General features: G+C 41.1%; 1 protein-coding gene across 5 annotated transcripts in view; it reads right to left on the minus strand.

Annotated features, from left to right (window-relative positions):
• Nucleotides 1-27247, minus strand: part of TJP2 (tight junction protein 2) — a 92724-nt gene that overhangs the window by 33365 nt on the left and 32112 nt on the right. For 4 of the 5 annotated variants that reach the window (XM_076008644.1, XM_012736856.3, XM_076008645.1 and 1 more), the window contains exons 2-3: nucleotides 2793-2846; nucleotides 474-598 (exon numbers count right to left, since the gene is read on the minus strand). In XM_076008644.1, the coding sequence (XP_075864759.1) occupies nucleotides 474-598; nucleotides 2793-2846 (179 nt within the window). Of the gene's footprint in view, nucleotides 1-473; nucleotides 599-2792; nucleotides 2847-10403; nucleotides 11161-27247 lie in introns of those variants that run through there. The other variant, XM_012736913.3, reaches the window with a different exon arrangement.

The raw sequence follows: 27247 nt of genomic DNA on the forward strand, positions 1-27247 counted from the left end.
TCAGGCCAGAGTTGGAAAACTTATGTTTTCCTATGGTAAATTTTCCTAATTTCTATCCCTGTTACAAATAAGATGAGCATTAAGCCAAAGTCTCCTCATTAAATTCTTAAAGAATGTAAACTAAAACAAACACAGATAGTGTTAGGTAGGCATCAGTGGGGGAAAAGCATGCCAATTTTAAACTCCATGTTCACAAACGATTCCTAAACCTGGGAGTGGCATGTGTCACTATCTTCCTGTGATAACAACTGCTGCCCTCCTCTCCTCCCTCCAGAGTTGATATGTTCCCAAAGGTTTGGGGAGTGATTGTTCAAATATGATGTGTTATGGCCTCAATTCCCACCTGAAGGCTTTTTAAATGCTACAGAGAAAAGGGTCTTTTTTAACTTTAAAAAGTACACACCAACTAAAACCCCCTGTCTGGAGCCGCCCAGGGGAGCTGGCAAGGCTGGGGGACAAGGGGGGACACTCACTGGAGCAACCCGTCAGCAGGCCCGCCCGGGAGCACGTCCGAAATGACAATCGATGTCTCTCCATTTTCGAAGTGGGGGTTGTCTCTGCCTCCAGACACCGCAATTCCAAATCCTCTTTTGGAATCCTGTTCATTGGAGTTAGGGGGAAAAATTAAATATCCTTCCATAAGTAACTTTCAGGGTTTATTACAAGCACTCCATAAAATAAAGGTCGAATCAATAACCCGAGACTTTCGGGAACAGACGGGCTTGCAGAAACAAACGAGAAACATCATAAAGCGTAGTCACAGTCAACCGACTGGTTTATAAAGGGAAATTCCTTATCTAAAACAGACAGCCAGTGCGAGCTGGAAAAGATTGATAGTGCAGACTGGAGTTATCACGAGAAGCTGTCAGGGATGGGAAATACTGTCGTCTGTCCAAACAGGGATGTGCTGTTTGAAGCACCAACTGTTACCTCTTTGTATCAGGCTGGCCTGAGCTGGAAAAACTTCAGTAAAAACTGAGTATGTGCTAAAATTATATTTTTAAAGTATACCTTTAATTTCAAGTTAGATGAGCTAGTGGTTTCATTTTAATATAGAGCAAAAAAGAAGTACATGGATTTTAAAGGTAAAATCTGACCATAAAATTAGTGTTGAGATCTTATGAGACAGCAAACCCTTAAACCCTTTTCTACATGCATAGAAGATTGGAAATACAGATTTGTTACATCCATGATTGGCCTAGCAATGTCTAACAGTGACTCTAGATAATATGGAATCCTAAATCAATTCAGTGTTTAAAAAAGCTAAGCCCAGTTTCATCCAGATAATATGGGTGTATGTGACTATATAATCCTAAATCATGGTTTGATTATGTAAAAATCTACTCAGAGAATAAAAGAAAATCTTTCCCCCAAAGGAAAAGTTCCCATGTGGGGCCCAATATGCTGATTAATTATAAACAATTACAAACTCAAAACAGGTTAGGTTGTTGTCTATTAATCATATGGCTTTGAATCTGGCAGCACCATCACCTGGCACCTGGTTTTAGACAGTGGCAGCCCCATCCTCTATATCAAGCCTAAAAGGTTTCTCATCTCGGCAAATTTGGGGTCCACAATTCATGGAGTATATGAAATACTGGGGGAAAGGGCATGAGGTTAGAGTCAGAAAGAGGACAAGAGTTGAAAATAAGACCTAAACAGGCAAAATCCCTCAAGTGAAAAAAAATCCATGATCACTGATCCGAAAGTTTGAGCACATGGGCTCTGACCCAGTGACATTTTTTTCTACTTGGATTAATTCAACAAACATTTAATTCAGGAGCCAAATTTTCATTGAAGACAAGGCTCAAAGCTCATGATTCTGATAGTCAAAGGAAAACTCTCCCTTTGAGGAACTTACAATCCCCCCACCCAGGAAATGACAGCGACTCGAGGGATTCAGGAGGAAGAAGATCTCTGCAGGGCCTTGGAAAATCGCTGCAATGCCAACATGAAGGCAGCTTGATGGAGTGAGAATTCAGGATGGTGAGCACAGTTCTAGTCCAGCTGCGCCTTACATATGACTTACATACTCTGCTGCTACTCTTGTTTAGAGTGGGGCTAACACTTACCATGACTACCTTGAATTTTGCTGTCAGAATAAAAAAGAATAGAGCTAATATGTATTTATTAAGCATCAACCATGTGTCAGACTCCATGGATTAGAAGCTGTATGCATCACCTCATTTAATCAAGAAGGATGATACTTGAGAAATGACTTCAAAAAAAGAAGTGAAATCTATTTACATGTGGTATCACTTCTACTTTCAATCCCATTGTAGGGAGGTGGAAGGAGACAGAAAACTTTAATTCGATTAACTCAACCCTTTTTAATATAATCAGGAGTGGGTCAAGGAATAGAATCCATGTCTCCTGATTCCCAACGCAATCTTTTCAAATTTAGTTTGGATTTAAAACTCACTGAAGTTGTTATAAGGTATGCGTGTATAATTAAAATTATAGAAGTTGTAAAAGCTATCTCAACATCCTTCAACAGTACAGGTTATTTTCACTCTTCCCTTTCTTTTCTCTCTTTCATAACCTGTTCTGTCTAGAGATAGGTGAACACAATAAATAACCTCTAAAATGTGCTATATTTTACAAGTCTTAACCAAAAAATATAATAGTAAGCAAATCTTTATTAATACAGTAATTGTTGCCAGCTATCACCTACAATGTACTCTCCACCTCAAGGGAGAAAACACCAAAAAATGTGATCTGGAAAATAAATAAATAAGATCCGTGACCTGGAAAATCAAGTACGTGACTGTAGAATAATGTGCAGAACTCACCTTTTGAAGGGTCACAGTGTACTGTTCCCATATCAGCTCTTCCATGCCTGGGGCCTGTTTTAAAATAAGCAAAACCCATTTGATTAAAATCACAAACACTTCAATGCTAGAAATAAAATTATAATTCAAAATGCCTCAATATAAAAGTCCAGCTGACATTTTCTATATGCCAGGAAGAGTTAATATTTGTTCATTATGCTACGTATTTTCAAACACACTCTCCTTCAATGAAATGGCTAGAAATAAAACTAGAAAATTAGTGAAATATACAGTGAGACAGACCGTAAAAAGGATAAAATGTTAAGTGCTGAGCTCTTTTATTATCACCACTCCAAAGCACTGTCATCGTAAAACCACTTTAAAAATCTAGTTTAAAACAGATTTTTGTTTTTGTTTTTTAAACCAATACCCTCCCTCCTTCCTGTCAAAGGTGACCTTGTAGGCAAATTTTCTGTGGTTATATCGAAAATATCCTTGGCTTTATCATAGCATGTGCCCAGTTGGGTAATCTGTGGGATCTTTTGGCTTTTTCTCACTATTACTGGGTATGAAAGATGAAAATGCCTTCATAACTAGATAACTGGGGCTTCCACTTCTGACAATATTCCAAAACAGTCTAGAAAAACCCAATAGTGGTGATGTCATTTTAAAAATAATAATCCAGGCCGGGCGCGGTGGCTCACGCCTGTAATCCTAGCACTTTGGGAGGCCGAGGCGGGCGGATTGCTCCAGGTCAGGAGTTCGAAACCAGCCTGAGCGAGACCACGTCTCTACCAAAAATAGAAATAAAAATTAATTGGCCAACTAAAAATATATATACAAAAAATTAGCCGGGCATGGTGGCGCATGCCTGTAGTCCCAGCTACTCAGGAGGCTGAGGCAGGAGGATCGCTTGAGCCCTGGAGATTGAGGTTGCTGTGAGCCAGGCTGACGCCACGGCACTCACTCTAGCCTGGGCAACAAAGTGAGACTCTGTCTCAAAATAAATAAATAAATAAATAAATAATAATAATAATAATAATCCATTAAGTGCAGGCTGCCTTTGAAAAGGCTAGAAATGCCAAGAAAGTTCAAAACCACAGATGAGCCAGTCCTGAAGCAGGCATTTAAACAGCAGGCTGAGCACCCAAATGGGGTGGCAGATTAGATCCAAGTGGATATATTAGGGGGGAAATACCACCATGCAGATGGAAACAGCAGGGATACTTGCTGTAGGTAGAGTAGAAATAACTAAAAATATCTCCTTGAAGAATTTCTATCAACAGACCTGTACACACACAGATTTGGGACTGAAATTCATATTACAGATGTGACCACACTCCCCTATGACAACTCACGGGCAAAGTGATTCTGCACCGCAGTGCCACACGCAAATCCTCTCCAAAGAACACACTAAACACAGCCTTCAAAGACACTATCTATCTAAGGAACATGAGTTCACAATTTAAACATACTCCAGTCACCATGAAACATAAACCATGAAACATATAGGAAACATAAACTGAAGAATCAAAGACTGTACATATTGGAAATATCAGTGACAGACAAAAAAGAATATATATAATATGTATCAAAATTAAAAGGGGTTATTGAGAGTCTAATGAAATAACAAGAGACCATCAAAAATGACCAACCAAATCTGAAAAAGCAGTAAATAAAATTTTTAGAAATGAGAAAAATATAATTGAAGTTACATAAACAATGGATTCCCACCATATACTACATACAGTTGAAAACAATGAACTGAAAGACAAATGTGAAGAAATTGCCTACAATGTGGCATAAAGCATTCAAAAGTGGGAAATGTGAAAAAGAGGTTAAGAGTAAAGTAAGAGTTCCCGTCCTAGCACTCTGGGAGGCCGAGGTAGGCGGATTGCTCGAGGTTAGGAGTTTGAAACCAGCCTGAACAAGAGTGAGACCCCGTCTCTACTGTAAATAGAAAGAAATTAATTGGCCAACTAATATATATACAAAAAATTAGCCAGGCGTGGTGGCGCATGCCTGTAGTCACAGCTACTCAGGAGGCTGAGGCAGCAGGATTGCTTGAGCCAGGAGGTTGCTGTGAGCTAGGCTGACGCCATGGCACTCACTCTAGCCTGGGCAACAAAGTGAGACTCTGTCTCAAAAAAAAAAAAAAAATGAGTAAGAGTTCCTAAAAGAGGTAAGAGTGTAGGGCAGACGCAATGCCCACAAAGTAATGGCTCTTCCACAATTGGAGATTTCTCAGCTTTAGAAAACCCAATACATTATAGCAGGGTGAATCAAAAACGGTATCTTTATCACGCTTAAAATTATATCTTTAAAACATTATCTGTGAATTGAGAGGGCAGAAAAGATTTAAAAGAAAAAACAAGGATAGAGTATTACCATAGACTAGCAATAAAAGAATTTTCAAAGAATAAATTTAAGAAGGAAAACAATCCCAGAAGGCCTAAAAATGTAAGAAGGAATGTCAGTAAACCTAAATGCATATAGACCAATGCAATTATACTAATAATGTCTAATTTATTTTTTAAAAAAAGATAGAACCAAAGCACTGAGCAAAATAGTATATAAATCAAGAGAACCTAGTCATGATGAACCTTCTAAATATTTTATTCAAGGGCAAGATAAAGCTACTGATTAATTTTGAACTTCATTAAGTTAAATCTACATGTTTGATTTTCTAGGATAAGTACTATGAGAATAATTTGGAGGACATAACTTCCAAAAGAGCAGAGGGGAAAAATAAAATGAAAAAAAAACAATACTCAATCCAAAAGAAGGTAAAAGGGAAATGTAGAAATAGCAGGGCAAATATAAAACATAAACTATGATTGTAGAAAAAAATATAGAAGAATATAGAAAAGTAATCACAGTATTAAAAAAACCAGATTGTCAGACTAGATTAGAAACAAGAAGATCCAGCTATATATCTTTTAAATAGAGAATACCTAAAACATAAGAATACAAAGTAATCTAAATTTATTTATAAATAAAAAGCCTTGCTGAATTTATATACAAATTAAAATAATTTAAGAAAAACTAACCGGTTGTTCTACATTAAAAAAAATTTTTAATCAATTTTGCCATTCCTGCACTGATACTAATAGAGACAGACAAGACTTGAAAAATATCCAGATAATAATGTTTTCCCTAGTTAAACTCTAAGGCTTGGGGGAAAGAAGCTCGGTACAAAAGGCGATTATCAACCAATAATACATTGGAGCAGATAATTTATTCCCTTTGATAGGAAAGGGTCAAGCAGAGGCTGTTTTGTTTGTACAGAGGAAAGTAAACTAGCTTACTCTTGAGTAGCTGCAACTGATTACTCATATGGAGAGGAATTTGTAATTCTTTAGTTTCTCTCCCTCTATGTACTCACTTATTATCTATGTCTAAAATAGCATTTTCCAACGTATGCCAGAATAACACACTTTCCAAGATTTTAATAAAGTTTTATATTCTTTCAGAAGTATTCTTAAAGGGAACCGGAAAGCAGAAACCCAATTGAACTCTGGTAGTAAACTGGAATTGGTTGTCCTTTCGTTTTCCATAGAATACCTTCCTACCTCCTTGCCACTTTCATGTTCAGATGTGGCTTCAGTAAAATCAAGCCATTACCACCTGGAAATGACCTTGTGAGCACACGTGCTTTTCCAAGCTCATCCTCTCAGTACCTTCCTCCTCTACCTTAAAGCTGGCAAGTTTCAATTTTTGGAAGTTGCGGTAAAATAAATACAGCTGCCAACTCTTCTTTGGATACAGGTATAACCCCACACGTTGAGAAAAAAAAAATCATATAGCACCCTCCCTCCCAAAATTATTCTAAAATCATCAGGAAAAAACTGACCAGTACTGGGACAATCATCCCTAGGGCTGGAGGATGGTATGTACGGAACATGCAGACAGGGAGTGATATTTAGGTTAAATGAAGGCACATCAATACGATGAAATGTGGAGGCATGGAAAATAATTATTTAATGTTCACTAGTTTTTAAAAAAAATGTTTTTACCATGATGCCCATGTTTTTAAATAAAGAGAAAGAGAAAAATAGAGACAGACATAATTCATTATACATTTTCAGGTCTGTCCACTGTTGGCATAAGTGGTGGGAATTGGTACAAAACTTTCCCGGGGCAAATTACCATTATGTATCAAAATGTTAAATATGGACACGCTTTCCATGGATCAACTCTACTTCTAAAAATTTATTATATAGATAGTCACACATGTGCACAAAGATAACCTAGATATGTATAAATTTGTTTATAATCACCTATAATTTATTAAATAGGAAACTAATCAAATGTCCAACAGTAGGGGATTGGTTACATATAAAGAGATCTATACTTAAATGTCTGTGATGTAGGGGTGGGGGGTAACAAGATAAAAAACATCATTATTTATTCCTATTTTCATGAATATATATTTATGTAAGCGAATAGGAAAAAGACTAGAAAGATACAAAAAAAATGTTGAATTTCCCAAGGAGCTAGGGTATGACAGAATATTTTTATGAGTCTATTACTTTTAGAATACATTTTTATTTTAATATAAAAACTGCAAACTCTCTTTTAAAAGTTTCAGATTTAAAGTGTTTTTTAAATCATTTAGCCAAATAAATGAGTTCCTGCAAAATTTTATTTTTAAAATATCGCTCAAGTAGAATGAAGCTGGCTTTTGAAATTCACAGTCCTTCCATAATGAGATCACAGTTTAAGTATTCCTGTGCGTCTGTAAGGGAGATTTAAATTAAATTTGTCTGAGAGGATTAATCTCCTACCACTACCACCACCGATGGGCTGAATCAAATTTGCAATCAATCAGACCCTGCTGTAAACTAGCTTGGTGCTTACTTCTCAGCAATTCGATAACGAAACTGAGCAAACTCTAAGAGGTTGTTTCTTACCTATGGTTAACAGGTTGACATAACCATTAACTACTTAAACATAATGTTAAAAGAATATATATGCTCTGCTAAACTAAATGATAAATATAAAACCTTAATTTTAAAGGTGGGGAAATTGAGTAAAAATAAACTTTATTAGCTCCTTTGAGCATTAAACATACACCATATCCATGTGTGTTTAGCCCACAGAACTGAGCCTTTTTGCAAAAGTCTCACAGAAAACACTGCATTTTCTGTGAAAGTACAGAACATTCATTAAAAAATATTTACCGAGCATCCACTATGTGCCAAGCATGTGCTTTGTAGCACTTTGGATACATTAGTAAATAAAATAACCAAAGCCGTTGTGGAGTTTACCAACTAACCACGGGTGGACCCCAAATGCAAATCATTGTGTATCTTCCCTGCCTCATTTATATATTACCTTTCCAGAAACACAAAGCACCCCACATAATTATTCCTCAGAACATCAGCTCGGGGACTATCCCTGGGGACAGGCTGCCAGCGTGCAGCGGCTTAGCTGAGAGCTGAGCTCATGCCATTCAAACTGGGCCAGTGGGCTCTGGCCCCACCCAGCCTGTGCTTGGCTGTGCACAAATCAGATTTGCTATCGATATTCATTTGACCTTTCTCTGCATGAATGTCAGCAGGTGGCTGCTTAGCATTTGGGGATCTTTACATGCAGGGCCACAGGAAGAGCACACTTATATTAAAGATATATACATTTCACGGACCTAATGATTCCTCTCCAAGGCCCTAGAGAAGTGTGTGAATATGTGTACATGGATACACGTATAGAATATTCATGGCAGCAATGTTCTCAACAGCCAAAACGTGGAAACAACCAAAATATCTAGCAAGAGCAGAATGGAGAAATAAATTGTGATATATTAGCAAAATACAATATTGTACTGCAGTGAAAACCACAGTCACACATCACCATGACACGGATGCATCTCAAGCATAATGTTGAGTGAAAAATAATCCCAGAAGAGTTTGTCCAGTGTGATATTTTCATATAGTCCAAAAAGCAAACAATGTTTCACAACAACGTGAATACATTTAACACTACTGATTGTACACTTACAACCGGTTAAGATGGTACATTTTATGTTACATGATTTCTACAACAGCAAAAAATTAAAAAAAAATAAGCCAACAAAACTAATCTTTTGTTTAGGGATACCTTTGTGTACATGTACAAGGTAAAACTATAAAGAAAGAGTAAAAGAATAAAAAACACAAAACTCAGCATGAAGTGACTTGGGAAGGAGCTAGAGTGAGGTCGGTAAGGGTCTACTATGTATATGTGTGATGGGCTCATGGTATGTGTTTAATTATTATGCTTCATGATTTAGATACTTAATTCTTTTATGGGTACCAAACATTCCATAGGTTTAACAAATAGGGAGATGAGTGGGTGAACATCAAACTGAACACTGATCCCTGGTGAAGGACCCAATACCAACCAAAACAGAATGGTACAGGCATACCTAATGCCAAATCTTTAACACAGTTCAAAGAGCAAAAGAGAGTGTAATAATTTCGAGTGGAGACAGGGCAAGGTGGAAGGTGGTACCAGTAATCTGAGAGGTGTGAGGGAGGCAGAGAAAGGCACGGGCAGGGTGGAGGTGCAGGTTAAATCTGGGAAGCAGAGGATGCAGGGATGCCAGGTCACCATTTCAGCCCCAACCGTCAACATCCCATTTGCAAGGCACATCCTCAATGTCCTTTTCATCATTTTTCCTTGTCACTTTTACCTTTCACGTAAATAGTGTTAATGACAATCCCCTCCATATCATAACAAGTCATTCCTGGACCCCATGGAAAGTTGAAAGTGAGCTAATCTTTCTACCATAAATAAAAAACTTTGTGTTAACAGTAAGGTATTTGTATGATTGAAGAAGAGAATGGGACTAAGGCAAATATTAATAGTTACTTGATTTTTTTTTAAAAACCTTCTACTTTTGTATAAAGCTTCCTTCCTTCGAAAAACCTTGGCCAAATAAAAATTCTATATGTATTATATAAAGAACACGCAAAACATATTAAAAACCAACCACAAGACAGATGTCAACATCTTCACTGCCCAAAGTGAACACGCAACTTTTATGTTCTATGTCCACAAAGTGCTGCTTCCCAGTGATGGAGGTTATAGCTAAAACCAAAGATTAACCCAAAGATGCCCATAAGTTACATGCTAAATAAAGTCATAAAAGTGAACATACATGTTACAGTACTGCATAAGCTCAAACTATAAAAGAAAAAAAAAAGAACATATTTTTTCCCTATAGTTTTGAAGCTAGACAAAAGAATAAGGGTACAGATTTCTGCAAAATAAGAAAGCAAAAAGTTTCATCCCAAAACAAGAAATTCTCAAACACAAATAAACACACAAGGCAGGATGTTAAACTCTACCCAGGAATCAAAACCACGCTTGCAGGTTCCCAACACACAGAAAACAGCAGCCTTTGAGCCACAAATCCAAAAAGAGGCTATCAGGTTTGCATAGGTCTGCTAAAAATAAGACAAGAATTTTAAAAACCCACCATTGACTACAATCTACCACCTCACAATTTGTTGCCGAAAGCTGCCAGAAAGCACACAAATAAATCCGAGGATAAAGGAGTCACTGTGAGAGGGGTTTTGGCTCCCCCTCCCTCCCTGCAAAGAAATGATGGGAAAGAAAAAGGGGACAACAGCTTGCAGAGGGACTCACATGGCCTTTCAATCTCCCCAACTTTTTAACAGCCTGGATCCACATCCTGTGGAAGACCTGAGCAGTCTTCATGGCCTCCGGAGATCATGGGTCAGGCCACCGCCTACATCCCTGGCTGCTCACCCATTTCCATCACTCCACGTGGTTACGTAAGGCGGACACAATAGTGGCCCACATTCCCAGCAAATCCTGTTGTCATCTTGCACAGTGACACATCCATACAGCAGGGACGCCAAACGCTTTGAAAAGCACCACTTGTAAGGACGAAAAGAAAGCAGTCTGGATTTGCACGGCCGTAACATTAGCTTTCTTTTCCTCCCTCTCTCCCTTCCCGGGGAACGAGAGCATTAAGATATTTCTTTTGGGCATATAAAATGACTCAGAGTCTAAGTAGAAATTATTAAGTCAATGGGACATTTTAGAGCCATACTATGCAAAAGAATATTCAGAAAAGTATTTATTTATACAAGGTAGACCCTCCCATACACAGACACACACACACAGAGGTAAAAGCCAGCAGGAAATGAATTGGTAATGTTTCAGGCCAACCGAATGGCTAGTGTTACAGAGAAATGAAAAGGCATGGAGAAAAAATGTTTTACATCCTTGGAGATAACAAGCAAGGGGAAGATAAGACTTGGGCAGTTGGTGCAGCTCGGAGCCAGCGGGGACAGAGTGTTTGCTCAGCAAAGTTCTCTCCACTTTCTAACCTTTCTGAAAACTTAGCAGATAAAAGAATAACAAAGAGCCCTGCCATCTGTTTCTTTGTCTTTACCACTGGGGAAGGGAGGTGGGGGTGGGGGGGTGGTGTTGAAATTTTAGGTTTCTGAACATCTAGCAAAGATTTTGTGGGATGCCTAGGGCTTGGGAGCTGGGGCTGGGATTTCAAAAGCCTGGTCTTGGGGTGCCGGGGTTATTCTTGCTACTGCAGTGCATGTTACATACCAAAGGGCTGGGCCAAGCAGTTTGCAAACGAAGAGTGTGTTATCTGCTTGAGACTGAGATGTACATAAATTTGGACCATGAGGGAGGCCATACAGGAAACAACCTGGAGCAGAGGCAAGAAAGTGAGTTTTAAAGTCACAAGGACTGGGCGAAATCCTTGTTCTGTCACTCAGATGTGGGGCCTTGGGTATGCCGTATTCTTCTTTGTAAAATGGAGGTAATACCATCTACACCGCAGAAGGTCAACGTCAGCGAGAAATGAAAGCACGCTCGTGCTGGGGCTGAATAGGCACTTGAAAATGGTCACGTGCTCCCCCAGGACGCTATGGGAACAAGTCCTCAGTACAGTTCTTCAGTCAGTGTTACAAGAGCTAAACGGGATCGGAAACAAATGAAATTTTATGTCTGAAATCTCACATGGAAGCGGGACCCTTGGAAGCAGAGCGGGAGGCCAGGACTGGGCCAGGTCTGTGCAGACATGTGCAGGCTCCGCACAAGCCGGGCAGGCTCGGCCACGCAACTCAGGCGGGCTTCGGGCCAGCTCACTCCTTCACTCTGACAGTCCTTAGGAAAACACTTGAGCTTACTCTGATGGAGAAATAAGTACTTCCTTCTCTTAAGTTCATGCATAGTGCCCAGAAATCACAGTTGTTCTAGGACTTAATTCTGGATCCTTCTATAGGGATTTCCGGAAGTAGGTTCTGGCAATACTAATTCTTTTTTTTAATTGTGCTAAAAATGACTACATTTACCATCTTAACTGTTTCTAAGTACAGTAGACCCTTAAACAACATGGGTTTGAACTGCACAGGTCCACTTATATACGGATTTTTTTTTCAATAAAGGTATGCCCTGCCTCTCCTACCTCCCCTTCTACTTCTTCCACCTCTGCCACCCCTAAGATAGCAAGACCAACTCTTCCTCTTCCTTCTCCTCTTCAGCCTCCTCAGTGTAAAGATGAAAGGATGAAGACGTTTATGCTGACCCACTTCCACTTAATGAATAGGAAATATACTTTTCTCATCCTTATTTATTTTCTTTTCTCTAGTTTCCTTTATTGTAAGAAAGCAGTACATAATACATATAACAGACAAAATGTGCTAATCAATTGTTTATGTTATTGGTAACGCTTCTGGTCAACAGTAGCTATCAGTAGTTACGTTTCTGAGGAGTCAGAAATTATACTTGAATTTTCGCTGGGCAGGGAGTCGGGGGGGTCAGCATCCCGACCCTCACGTTGTTCGGGGATCAACTATTGATATAGACAGTTCAGTAGTTGCTATGGCTAGAATGTTTATGTTGCCCCAAAATTCATATGTTGGAACCTAAGAGCCAATGCGGTAGTGTTAGGAGGCGGGGCCTTAAGGAAGCGATGACATCAAGAGGGCGTCACCCTCAGGAAAGGGATCGGTGTCCTTATAAAAAAGGGCTTGGGGAAAGGCCCTTTTGTCCTTCTGCCTTCTACCGTGTGAGGACGTAGCCTTTGCCCCTCCCACCCCGTCCTCCCTGTGGCAATGCAGCAGCAAGGCGCCATCTTGGAAGCAGAGAACAGCCCTCACCAGTAACACCACATCTGCTGGCGCCTTGATCTGTGACCTCCCAGCATCCAGAACTGCAGGCAAATACACTCCTGTTCTTTATAAATTACCCGGTTTTAGGTATTTTGTCATAGGAGCAGGAACAGACGAAGACAGTGGTATATTCACACTACCGTGAATCTTCAGAACTCTCACCTTGCAAAGGTGAAACTCTATACCCATTAAACAACAACTTCCTGTTTCCCTCTTCCCCCAGTCCCTGACAACCACCATTCTACTACTTTTTGATTCTATGAATTGGACCACATTAGATACATCATGTACATACTAACAGAATCGTACAGTATTTGTCTTTGTGACCTGCTTAACTTCGCGTAGCCTAATGTCCTCAAGGTTCGCCTATGTTGAAGCTACGTTCATCTATGTATCAGAATTTCCTTCCTTTTTAAGGCTGAATGATATTCCACTGAATGTGTATAATGCATTTTGTTTATCTGCTCTTCTATCAGTGGACAGTGAGCTACTCACACCTCTTGGCTATTGTGAAAAATGTTGCCATGGACATGAGTATGCAAATATGCCAGCACTAATTCCTTACTCATTCGTCCAACAGATGTTTACCAAGGACAATGTGCTCTGAGGATCAAATGAAGAGCAAACACACAGCACTGTTCTCAGGAAGCTCTGCAGAGCCAGCACCTGGTCAGGGCAGGTGGGCCAGGGAAGGTTTCTGTGAGCAAGAGACATGAGATGAGGTCAGAAAGAACAGGATGGATTGGGGGGTGGGGGAAGGGCTTGTTCAGGGTTTGCCCAAAGAACAGCACAGGGTGAAGACCCCGACAAAGCAAAGGGTCAGGGAACAGTGAAGAATGGCCATGATGGCTGAGTGTAGTGGCTCACACCTGTAATCCTAGCACTCTGGGAGGCTGAGGCAGGAGGATCGTTTGAGCTCAGGAGTTCAAGACCAGCCTGAGCAAGAGCGAGACCCCGTCTCTAAAAAACGACAACAAAAAAAGAATGGCCATGAGAACAAGAGAACAACTGCAGCCTGTTCCGGCCAGCGCTTGTTCTACCAATGGCACTGATGGACATTCTGTGGTGGACAGCGGCCTCCACGGGTTTTGAGGGTACACCTTCTCAGATTCCAACTTTCGTACTCACATATTCAGGAAACATATACTGAACACATACCTGGCCCTGGGGACTGAAAGACAAATTACCCTGAGGCAGCCACACGATCCAGTGGGGAAGTGGGACGTGTCAACAAGTAATTACAACTCACTGAAGTACAACAACAGACAGAGACACAGGCTCACTTGCTCAACAAATATTCCCCTCGGACCTACGACACGTCAGACACAGCTGCAGATGCTGGCGGGTACGTGCCAAAGTCCTCTCCTCACAAGGAGGATTCCACCAGAGGACATGGATAATAAACAAGTGAATATATATTATCACTTCAGGTAGCAGTAAATGCCATGGGATCTGAGCTTGGAAAGAATTCATTATAAGAAAATCTGCACAATCCTAGCACTCTGGGAGGCTGAGGCCGGCAGATTGCTTGAGGTCAGGAGTTCGAAACCAACCTGAGCAAGAGCGAGACCCCGTCTCTACTATAAATAGAAAGACATTGATTGGCCAACTAATATATATAGAAAAAAGTAGCCAGGCATGGTGCAGTCTCAGCCTGCAGCCTGCAGTCTCAGCTATTCGAGAGGCTGAGGCAGGAGGATTGCTTGAGCCCAGGAGTTTGAGGTTGCTGTGAGCTAGGCTGACGCCATGGCACTCACTCTAGCCTGGGCAACAAAGTGAGACTCTGTCTCAAAAAAAAAAAAAGAAAGAAAGAAAAGAAAACCTGGACAGCTTCCCAGATTGCTGAGGGAAACAGCGAATGCAAAAGCCCTGAGGTGGGAAACAAGCTTAGTATGTTTATGAAAGAAGAAAGGCCATGCAGGGCGGGGCAGGGAGTGTGATGGGATCACAGCAAGTACACACCGTGTGAAGCCGATAGCACAGGCAGGAGTACAAACTGAGATGGGAGGTGTGTGGTGGAGGGAGGTCTACACTACATTCTGTGTGAGCTCAGGGATAAAGGCCAACTGACTGGTCAGGTGGGTGGACGTTCTGCATACAGAGAACGGCATGTTCAGAGCCAGGCGGGATAACCTGCAAGGTGTGTTCAAGACAGTGAGTAATCAGTGTTACTGTTTAATAACACACACAGGATTCGACATTCTCGGCATGAACAGCCATGTGGAAATACCTTCGTCTACAGCTTGGGAGCCTTAAACCACATACTCACCCTGGAGATGGGAGACAAGATGGCTATGAGAACTGGAAAGGAAGGAAGGAAGTCATTATAACATGAACACCCAGCCAGGTATCACACTGAGGGCTAACAATATAATTTTTCACCGAATGCCCACAACCCCATGAGTTAGCTGTCACTGGCCCAATTTACAGACAGGGAAGCTGAGGCCAGAGAGTTTACCCAGCTCACCACTGTTGGAGATGACATCTGAAGCTGGTGCCTGCCTCCAGATCCAATTCCTTTTCTACAGACAGAATGTGATATGTGCTTTTTCACACACAGTCTGGGTAGACCAAATTTAAAGAAAAAAGGATACATATAGAAGTTTAAACAGGGTTTCTGACAGGTCATCAGAATGAATATGACTCAATTCTGGATCTATTGCTGAAGAGTACCAGAGTTATTGTTTGTTTGTTTTTTAAGCCACATTGCCCTTTCCTTGCCTAAGATATATTTTCAACATGCACTTAAATAAATAATAAAGAATTAGGAGAAGATGACAATATGCCTGGGTTATGATCTATAGTTTTGAAAGCAGTTGTGTTGAAATGCAAACAGCAATGAACTTGGACTCCAAAAACAGACTTCCAGCCAATAGTCTACCCTTCAATGCATCCATGAACTGGGGTACCCACTCAATTCCACTACTGCTGGGTAAAAAGGTAAAAGCAGGCCAAATTCTCATGAAAGCACTCCATAAAATCCAGGCTGGTAAACCCTCAAGTGGGAGGTGGACAACAGTGGCCATATAGCCTAGCATAGGAGCTCTGTAGGATATTACACACACCTGGGTCTACACTCAGCCCTGACACACTCCCCAAGCCCTGCGACCTGGAGCAGTTCCCTTGGTGAGGCCTGGGTGCCTCCTCCGTAAAATGGGGCCCAAGATCCCTGCCCTATTAGAACCGTTGAGGACTGAATAAAGCAATGCTAGAGCCTTGCTTGGTGCCCACTGCAGAATGAGCATTCTCCATAAAGGTCCCCATCATTGACACTGTGGCCACAATGCAAGGTGACCACTCCCAAGTAAGAATGGTCTGTTTTGTTTCTCGAAGAAGAGCATTAAGAACAAACCATAGGAAAACACACACACACACACACACACACACACACACACACACACACTATAATACCCAAGAGAATTGAAAATGTCCACACAAAAACTTGTTCATGAATGTTCACATCAGCATTATTTTAATAGCAAAAAAGTGGGAACAGCCCAAATGTCCATCAGCTGATGACTGATAAACAAAACGTGGTAAATCCATATAATAGATTCAGCAATAAAATGGAACAATGCACCGACACATGCTACAACATGGATGACCCTTGAAAATACTATAAAAGAAGCCAGATGCAAAATGACAAATATTATATGATTCCATTTATGTGAAATGTCCAGAAGAGGTAAATTCATAAAGGCTGAAAATAGATTGGTGGTTGCCTAGAGCTGTGGGGCTTTAGGGGGAAATGGGGAGTGACCATTAATAGGTATGGGGTTTCCTTCTGGGGGTGATAAAAATGTTCTAAAATTGATTGTGGTGATGGCTGCACAACTCTGTGAATATACTATACAAAAAACCATTGGTTGCACACTTTTATTATATAGTATATGGATTATAGGTCAATAAGGCTTTCTTTTTTAAGAACACATCATAGATTCTATAGTCAGAAAGTGTAGATTCAAATCCATGCTGCACCACTTACTTTGGGCAAGTTACTTAACTTCTCCTTGCCTCAGTTTCCCCCATCTGTAAAGCACAGGCAGCAAGAAGACCCACCTCTCTAGGGTGGCTGTAAGAATTTAATCAGATAACGCACATACCCAACTCAAGGTAGTGGCTAGCACATAGTAAATGCTCTGTCAATTTTAGCTACTATCAATATAATGATTAATACTCATTTCACAGAAAGGAGACTGAAGTCAGAAAAGTAAAGTAACTTGGTCAAAGACATACAAGTAAGAGGTGGCAGGGGGCAGATTCTAACCAGGTCAAAGTGGCTATATCATTTCCACTGAAGTACCCTGCCTCTTCCACTATAGACCTCTGGTGCCCTCCAGAACCTACTGGTGACTGATCTCTGGCCTTCAGTCCAAAAAATTCTATGGTGGTTGGTGCAGGCACCAGACCAGCCATGGATCCAATCACTCTAACAACTCGGAACACCTTAGCAAGCATGATGGCTACTTCCAAGCAGTGGGCCTAGGTCCAGTCAACCCAGCTCCATAACTCTTCTGCAGAGACTTGGTAAAGAAAGGGTGCAGGAAGGGAGTTGCATCAGACTTTATTTCTGGCTCTTTCAATAGTCAGTTGTAGGTAGAGATGCACAAGTTCCCTAATGGCTGCGCCTCTGTTAATATCCATGGAAAACGGAGATATGACACACACTGACTGAGTGTTTACAGTGTGCTAGATGCTGTGCTAAGTGCCTTATGGCTATAAATCCTTGAAACCCTACACAATACCTTTCTTACATATGAAAATACAAAGCATGAGAGATCAAGGAGTTTGCCCACGGCAAGCCCCTACAGCTAATAGTTGGCTGGTCACAATCTGAATCTAGATCTGCATGAGTCCAATTTTAACTAGATATGAGGGAAAAACAAAAACAGCAGATAATTACATTTAAGACCTCTATCTTCATAGTTCTGGTACACTAAGCAATAAGGTATAAACACACCATTCTTATTTGTAATTACAAATAAGCCATTAATAAGCCACAAAGGAAGGTGGTAATTTGGCAAGGCAGACAAAGCCCTGTCTACCCTATGATTTTAAATCTGACTAAGCCCATATAACATTAAAACACAGCTTCACTTTAACAAACAAACATGAAAACCACCACCCCATAATATAATAGGTACCACGATAAAGATGATTATAAACTGCTTTGTCCAAAGGCAGGTTAGAAAACCAATTATTAGAGTTGCTCAGCTACATGCTGCCAGCAGGGCTGGCCCCACGTGAAACATACAAGGTAAATTGTTTCCTCCCAGACCTCGGGCACAAAGAGGGCCTGGCTCACACAGAAGAGAGAGACACAATGTTTCCACTGTACATCAATGAACCTGGTTAAACCCATAAATAAAGCCAGTAAAGAGCCATAAAGAGTCCTGAGCTTCAAAGGCACACCTTTCCTATAGAATCAAGAAATAGATGCAAGAACATAAAGACCCTAGCCCTTACTTACCACATCGCCAATAGCCCAGAGCTGTTAGAACTGCAGAATCTCAAGCCCTAACTTGTATTTGTTAATAAGAAGATACATTTTAACTAAAGCCCCCATGTGATTAATATGCACATTAAAGGCTGAGAGGCACCTATCTAGCAATACTCTTCCGTAGAAGTTTCTGCCATGATGACAATGTTCTATAGCTGTGCTGTCCAACACAGTAACTAGTAGGTATACATGGCTATTGAGCACTTGAAACGTGGCTACTGCAACTGAAGAACTGAATATTTAACTTTATTTAATGTCAGTTAATTTGTAAATAACCACATTTACTATAGAATTTATTAACCATAACCCAGGCAGTCATTTAAACAGTATCCGGTTTTTTGCTATTATAACTAACACTATGGCAAACACTGCTGTGCATACTGCTTCCCCTCACCCCTGTATTTTCTAGTTAACTCTGGATTAAAAAGCGTAAACATTTCTAAGTCTCTTCATGTGAAATGACCTATTACTTTTAGCAATTTACTAGTACTGCAGCCATGAGCAAAATGCCAGGTTTTTAAAATGCCAGTTCAAGAAGAATAAAAGAAATACTATTTATTTTCAGAAACCATACTTATTTTTATACTTCAAAGATCCTTCTGGTAATCTTTTAAAATTTTTCCTATAAGAAAAAAAGATTGCAGGGGTGGGATTGTGAACTCCTTATGTAGACACATTAATAAAACAGCAATGACACTTTGAAAACGTTAATCAGCTCTCAGTAAGAGAGACTTATTTTAAACCATTAATCTATGGATAAAATTAAAAAGCTTACGGTTTAGGGTTTCAACTGCATAAGTATTTGTTATATATTTAAAATATCACAAACTTGATAACTGATTGTGTTATTACATGGTATACTTCAGCACAATAATGAGCATCCACTGCACCTAATGGAAATCAGCACAGGAAAAAAACAAAACAAAACTGCTCCATCATACTGGAAGACACTCCTTCCAGGGTGGTGGCAGCAAAGACAAGAGGCAGGGTAGGGAAAGGCGAGGCTTCCTGTATCAACCCCCCATATAGAGGAAATGTCCACTGAAAATAATGAAACTGCAAATCAACAAGCCTTACTAATCATTTTGACTTAATATTACTGTGTTTTCCCAAAAATAAGACCTACCCATAAAATAAGCCTTAGCAAGATTTCTAAGCATTTGTGCAATATAAGCCCTACCCCGAAAATAAGACCTAGTGATGGGTGCAGCGTATCTGCACAACCCATGCATTTCCTTGCGGAGCGGTAAAGAAGATGAGCAGCCCTTCTCATCTGCCCCGTGATAGCTCTATTGCTTGACATGAGAGATTGGGGCCAATGGTTCTAAAGGAAATAGAGTCGCAAGAAATTCAGGATGGAATTCGGGGTTTGGAGAGTTATGATGATGTTCCAGAAGAAGACGACTTAACTATATTTGAATAAATGTAGATTGTTGTACTGTTCTTAAAAAAAAACAACAAAAAAACACATCCTCTGAAAATAAGGCCTAGGGTATCTTCTTAAGGAAAAATAAATATAAGACCCTGTCTTATTTTGGGAGAAACACGGTAATAACAGAACAGTAGATGAAATTGAAGCAAGTTATACCAAAAAAAAAAAAAAAGTCAGATGTTTGAAATAGCCTTGTTTCTAAACTTAAGACCTCATTCTTTGAATTTAGTATCTTGTATGTCATTTTTATAGAAACTGTCTTCAATGACAGTTCTTTGCATTGTTATCCTTTATTGGTGATGTGGGGAATTTCAGACATATGGGCCAACATTTTTTAAAATTCTAAATTAAACAATACTGAGCTCCTCTCAAAACATCCATACTTGTCCAGTAACAAAAATTATTGGCAGAAATTGTATGTGATCTAAAAGCATAACTTTTAGATCTAACTTTTAGACCTAACTTTTCCCTTTTTCGGAATCTGTGGTTAGGAAATTGGCAAAGGCGACTGCCTAGTCACAAATGTATTATCCACTAGGTGGCATAGTGAGGCAGAAATAAAAAGAGAGAGATTGTTGTTTCCCTTCAAATTGAAAAGTTTAAAATGTAATTTAGAGGAAATCAGAAATGAACTTTAACAGTTACAATAAAACTCCTCCACTATAGCTTTTATAAGAGCCAAGGTAAATTTGCAAATTAGTGGGAAAAAACCAATAGCAGAAAATTGCGCTTTTAGTCATTGTTCATTCATATTTTTAAAAAGTGTACTACAATCAGGCCGGGCGCGGTGGCTCACGCCTGTAATCCTAGCTCTCTGGGAGGCCGAGGCAGGCGGATTGCTCGAGGTCAGGAGTTCGAAACCAGCCTGAGCAAGAGCGAGACCCCGTCTCTACTATAAATAGAAAGAAATTAATTGGCCAACTAATATATACAAAAAATTAGCCGGGCATGGTGGCGAATGCCTGTAGTCCCAGCTACTTGGGAGGCTGAGGCAGGAGGATTGCTTGAGCCAGGAGTTTGAGGTTGCTGTGAGCTAGGCTGATGCCACGGCACTCACTCTAGCCTGGGCAACAAAGCGAGACTCTGTCTCAAAAAAAAAAAAAAAAAAAAAGTGTACTACAATCAGTCCACGTCCTATGAAGTTTCTGACCCTGCTCTTGGTGCTGTGGGGAATTCAAGCCATCTGGAAATTGGAAGACAGCACTTTCTAATTGATCGCTGGGCCCAACTGGTATGGCAGAACATGATTTCCAGAAGAACGGAACTATAAGAGTTAAACAAAGTTTCACTTAGAAAGTGGAATCCATTCATTGTTTGATTAAATAAAGATTTATGAAGCATCTCCTTCATGCCAGTCTCTGTACTGAACACTAGAAATCAGGCACTGAGTATAATAAACATAGTCACTGCCTCCAAGGAGCTCACAGGCTAATGGAGTCTGTGTCAATCAAGGAAGTAGTCAGGAACTGCCAAGCTAAAACTGGCATGTGTGCTATATGAAGGCAAAGCACACAAAGGCCCAAAATAGCAGGAACTGGCCTCCTCAGGGAATTCAAGGAATGGTTTTCCTTCTTAGTGATCCTATGGAAGTAGGGAATATGGCCCACTGAGTTGGGACAGACAAGAGACCACCACAGCTGGGGCGCAGAGAGGGACGCAGATGGGGGTCGGGGAGCCTGGGTCTCAAGAAGATCTTGGTCTCCATCTATGATTAAGGTAAGTAAAAGTCAGAGGCAGGTCAACGGCACAAGCGGGTTTCTATTTCTTTATATTTGAGTGCAAATTCCTCATTTTACTGAGAAGCAGGGAAAAAATATAAGGCCAGGACAACCCCTGCAGGTTGGTGGACACAGGAAATGGGAAGACGGAAGGCGGGGAGCCCCTGGCACTGGTGGCACGTGCAGTGGGGGCTGTCTCAGGGCAGCCTGAGTCCCTCCAAGGACTGCAGCACCAGTCAAGACCCCTTGTCACCGTGAGGAAAGACTAAAACAACCTATCGTTTCTTCCCCCGGTTCCAAAGCCACCGGTGCAGTATGTTACTGAGGAGTGTGTAGGAAACTGGTGTCAGGGTGTAAGAGAAATGTTTACTAAGCATTTTGAGAAATGGATGAATGCACACAGCAGAGCAAGACAAAGTATTGAGGGAACAAACTGCACCACCAAGAACTGTTTGTCCAAAGGAGAGCCACCACCCAAAACTCTCTACTGAGGATAAGTCCAAGTCGGGACCTCGAATGCATTTGCCAAGGTGACTTAGGCTTTTGCTTCCCCTTGAGGGCTGAGGACTGAGAGGCAGAAAATAACTAACACACCAGGTTTTCTCCAACTACATCAGGTTTATTAGTACTTTAAGTTCCTTGTTCATCACTAACAAGCTGTATGACCCCTAAGTTCTCTGAGCATCCCAGTAAATAATACTCATCTTGCAGGGTTCTTGTGAGGATCAAGTAAGAATTTTATGTGTATCCAATTCACATGTCCAATTGCAAAAAATAAAAATTAAAAATATTTAAAAAAAAAAAAAGTTTTTCGGCGTCTGCAAAGGCTGGGAGGTCCCAGCCCGGCCGAAGACGTTGATCTCCGCGTTCTACGACCTTCATTGTTCCCTGTCCCCAGTTCCCCTCAATAAAGTGTTTTAACCCCCCCAAAAAAAAAAAAAAAAAAAAAGAATTTTATGTGGAAGGCTTTCTGAGACAGGGTCTTGCTATGTTGCCCAAGCTGGTCTCAAACTCCTGGGCTCAAGCAATCCTCCTGCCTCGGGCTCTTGAGTAGCTGGGATTATAGACACCCACGACAATGCCTGGCATTTATGTGGACATTCTGATAAACTGTAAAGTACCACACAAATGAGGGGTATTTCCAGTATTAATATAAGATCCACTCTGGAAAGAACAATCAATAGTGGTATAAGTTTAATGTAAGATTTAAAAGATAGGTTGCATTCAGTTATTTAAGTATCCACTGTGCATGAGGCTTTGAAAACAAAGATCTATTGATGTGGGACAGTCCCCACTTTCAAAATGATGTTTGTCTTTAGGACGTAGAGAGGCCTGGAATAGTACACAGCTCATGGCTGTTAAGTGAGCGGTGCTGTCAGTCACTGACATGCACATTAGCCCAAAGCCTTTCCGAATCTTCTGAGCCAAAGGAGCATCACAAAATTCCTCTTCTGCTCTTCATTTTCTTCAAGACTTGGAACCCCCACCAGTGCTTTAGGATTACTCTGAATTTTCCTTTGACAGAAAATAACGAATTGTTTGGAATCCGAAATAGTCAACAACTTAGAAACACAACCAACAGTACACGTCACAAAACTGGAATCCAGGGACATAAGAACATCTGAAATGTAGACGGAAATGTTCGCTCATAGAGGGACATTTCTGTTTTATGGCCTTTCTACATCCTAAACACAAAATGTGCTTTTAAGTATTGTTTCTCCACCTTTTTAAATCCGTATGTCACCACTTAACCCAGAGGAAATCTACACTCATAACTTCAACTATCCCCCACTACTGAGTCGCCTTCCTAGGTTAAAACCAGAAGCAAACCTGCCCTGCAGCGCCGGGGCCCAACCCCTTCTCCCTTTTTGCTTTCCCACAGCCAAGAGGGACAGCAGGCATCCGCACGCCACCAGCACCTTCCCACAAGTCAGCATCCTGACCTCCTGGTCCCAGACTGCAGCAGAACACGTGAGAAACCAAGCACCCTGCTTCTGGGAGGTCTGACCCAGGGGCCAGCAAACATTTTCTAAAGGGCCTGATAATAACTACTTTTGGCTTTGCAAGGCCAAGAGGCAAAATCGAGGCTATCATATAGATATTTATGTAACCATTTAAAATATAAGAACAGTTGTTAGCGAATAAACAAAAAACAGGCCAGGTGCGGTGGCTCACGCCTGTAATCCTAAGCACTCTGGGAGGCTGAGGCGGGAGGATCCTTTGAGCTCAGGAGTTCGAGACCAGCCTGAGCAAGAGTGAGACCCCGTCTCTACTAAAAATAGACAGGAAAAAAAAAATACCCCAGGCAGCTGGCTGTAGCTTACCAACCACTAGTATACAAAATTGAGATTTAGTAATGGAGGACCAATATGCAGGTGTCTATGTGCATCAAGACGGGGCCCTTACCTGCAAGGTGCTCATGTGGGTGCTGGTAGAGGCATACACGTGTCTTGATTCCTGGTTTCTTTTGCCTCATTTTTCACTTCTACCTTCAAAAAGCTTTAGGTCTGCCCTTAGCATCTAGTCACAATTTGGGAATAATACTGTTTTGAGTATTTTTATTTGCTTATTTATTGTATTTGTTTAATTAATAAGGGATAAATTCTTTAATGGGTACATAATCCAAAAGTAGGTCAACTCAAAAGGAACTCTACACTTGATTTTGTAGCAATTTCGTACATCCATACATATATGTAATTTTTTTTTCCAGAGACAGGGTCTCACTCTGTCACCCAGGCTGGAGTGCAGTAGAGCAATCATAGCTCACTGTTAACCGCCAACTCCTGGGCTCATGCAATCCCCCTGCCTCAACCTCCTGAGTAGCTGGGACTATAGGTGTGTGCCACCACACCCAGCTAATTTTTAAATTTTTTTGTAGAGATGGGGTCTCACTGTGTTGCCCAGGCTGGTCTCAAACTCTCAGCCTTGAGTGATCCTCTGGCCTTGCCTCCCAAAGTGCTGGGATCACAGGCATGACCCGCCATGCCTGGCCATCTGGTTATATTTTTACCTAAACGTCAACACATGTATTGGGCAAGACATTATATGGAAGAAATGTGTTGGACAGAGAGAAGTAAAAACCCCAGTTCCTGATCTCAAGCTGAAATGATTTATATGCCCTCAGAAAAAGACACTGAGGAGGTGGCACCCACAACCCAGGGTAAACTGCTTTAGGAGAAGGGGTGTAAGAGATATTTTTAAAGAGAGGGGTATAAGCACTGGAAGTTTCCATTGCCCACCCTGAAGTCCAGCTTAGAATCTGCTCAGAACAATATATCCACCATTTGTCACAAGTTAGAACCAAGAATCAATATTTCAGATGTTAACACAACCTTACACTGCCCATGGAAACTCAACTAACCCATCAATTCTGGGTCCCAAGGGAAGAGAGCCAGGAAGCGAGGCAGAAACAAAAGCACCCTTTATTGGGTTCCAAGGAGAAATAGGAAAGCAGCAAAATTTGTATTTGGAGCCTTCCTAGCTCTTTCTACCCCTTGGGCTGGTTGCTCTGGTTTTTAATGTCCTCTTCCCCTACCAGTCCCAAGGCCAACACCCAGCACTCCACAGTACCTGCTGTCACCAAAATGTCCTGGCTCCAAAATTCCTTCTCTATCTTCATCCTCAATCAAAACTCTCACTTTATCAATGCATATGGTCTCAGCTAGATAACAGAAGAATGCTAACTGATCTTCTTCATACTTAAGTGTGAGTGTCTGAAGGTCTAGCCCTCCTGGAGGTATTTGATATTTTTAAGAGACAAACTTTGACCCTAAGGAAACTTGTGATGGAATTCTGACCCACAACAGGCAAGTTCCCAAACACAGCATATCTAAGTTGTTCTAAGTCCAAGCCCCTGTGTGTACTTTGTAGCCACAACAAGCTTTTCTTGACATTAACAACAATAGCTTTAGAGGGAAGGGTTTGATGGCACAATACAGCCATTTCAAACTAGAGGCTATAGGCTTGAAGAAAGTATACTGTCACTTGACAAGATATATTCTTAACATTTCCATAATAAAAGTGCAATTTTAGCTAGCTGTATACATAATCTACGTCCCCATAAGGCTATGTCTCAGAGTCATCTTAGAGTCTCTGGGGCCTCATATAGTAATGGACGCACAGAGGTTTCTGATGAACAATGGCATCTCTTGACAACACTGACACGTTATTGTTACTTATGACTCTCTGGGAGTAAAAATGTTCCTGTACATTTTCAATGATATCGTTTAAATTCCTAACAGTCAACAGAGGGTCTTGAGCTTCTCCTCCTGTTTGTCACTTTGATTCTGAAAAGCAGAAGCTGGTAGAGTAGAGAGAACCTTCAGGTTTTGAATCGGTCAAATGGGCCTTGGGCCAAATTCCCTCCCTGAAAGATCCAATGACACTCTACAAAAAAGACACCTGCACTCGAATGTTTATAGCAGCACAATTCATAATCGCAAGGCTGTGGAAACAGCCCAAGTGTCCATCAATCCAAGAATGGATTAATAAAATATGGTATATGTATACCATGGAGTACTATTCAGCTGTAAGAAACAATAGTGACATAGCACATCTTATATTTTCCTGGTTAGAGCTGGAACCCATACTATTAAGTGAAGTTTCCCAAGAATGGAAAAATAAGCACCACATATACTCACCAGCAAATTGGTATTAACTGAGCAGCACCTAAGTGGTCACATAGGTACTACAGTAATAGGGTATTGGGCAGGTGGGAGGGGGGCGGGTATATACATACATAATGAGTGAGATGTGCACCATCTGGGGGATGGTCATGATGGAGACTCAGACTTGTGGGGGGACGGGGGGGAAATGGGCATTTATTGAAACCTTAAAATCTGTACCCCCATAATATGCCGAAATAAAAAAAAAAAATTCCCTCCCTGGACACTGGGCAAGTTAACATTCCTGAGTCTCAGATGCCCTAATTATAAAATAGGGTTAACACCTACTCACTCAGCCCCATTGATTGGGAGAATTCGGTGAGCTCTACAGCAAGGGCCTAACACTACATCAGTCCTATGGCCCCACTAGAGATCAGTTTACCAACAGCGGTCTTCCAGCACAGGGCAAAGCTGACCGCACCTTTGTCACGTGGGCTCCCTCATCGTGAGGCGTGTTACAGATCAGGAGTTCCACTGAGCACCTGGGGGAACTGAGCTGGAGTAGCTAGCCCCCAAAACACCCCACAATAGATGCAAAAATCAAGGACACAGCCTCAGAGCTGTTCTGTAGGCTCCATGAATGCATATTTTAGACTTGTCAGTCCAATAATACAAAGCTGCAGGTTCAAAAGCCTCCAGGCCTCCTAGAGAGGAGGGCCTTGTAGGGAGGGTATGGAATATTGCAGAGAAGGGGAAAGAATATGCCATCCATGCCCATCACATCCAGTCCTTTGGGACCTACCTTGGCCTTCCTCTTCCTTTTGCCTTCTCTTATCAACTGAGCGACTATTCTATGCCCCCCCCTTTAAGAATGCAAAGAACCAGACCCGCCCTCAAGAGCTAACAAGCTTATCAATCCCACCTAATGTTAAAACTGATCCCCCAACACCAGGCAGAATCCAGGCCTGTGGGTTTACACCCTCACTCTAAACACACTGCTCTTCTGAAAGGATAAACATATGCTCTGAAGTTTATATCTAATTGAGGACTTTTCTTTTTTTTTTTACAGCTCAC

Source organism: Microcebus murinus, chromosome 12, assembly GCF_040939455.1.
Source record: "Microcebus murinus isolate Inina chromosome 12, M.murinus_Inina_mat1.0, whole genome shotgun sequence".
Lineage (NCBI taxonomy): Eukaryota > Metazoa > Chordata > Mammalia > Primates > Cheirogaleidae > Microcebus > Microcebus murinus.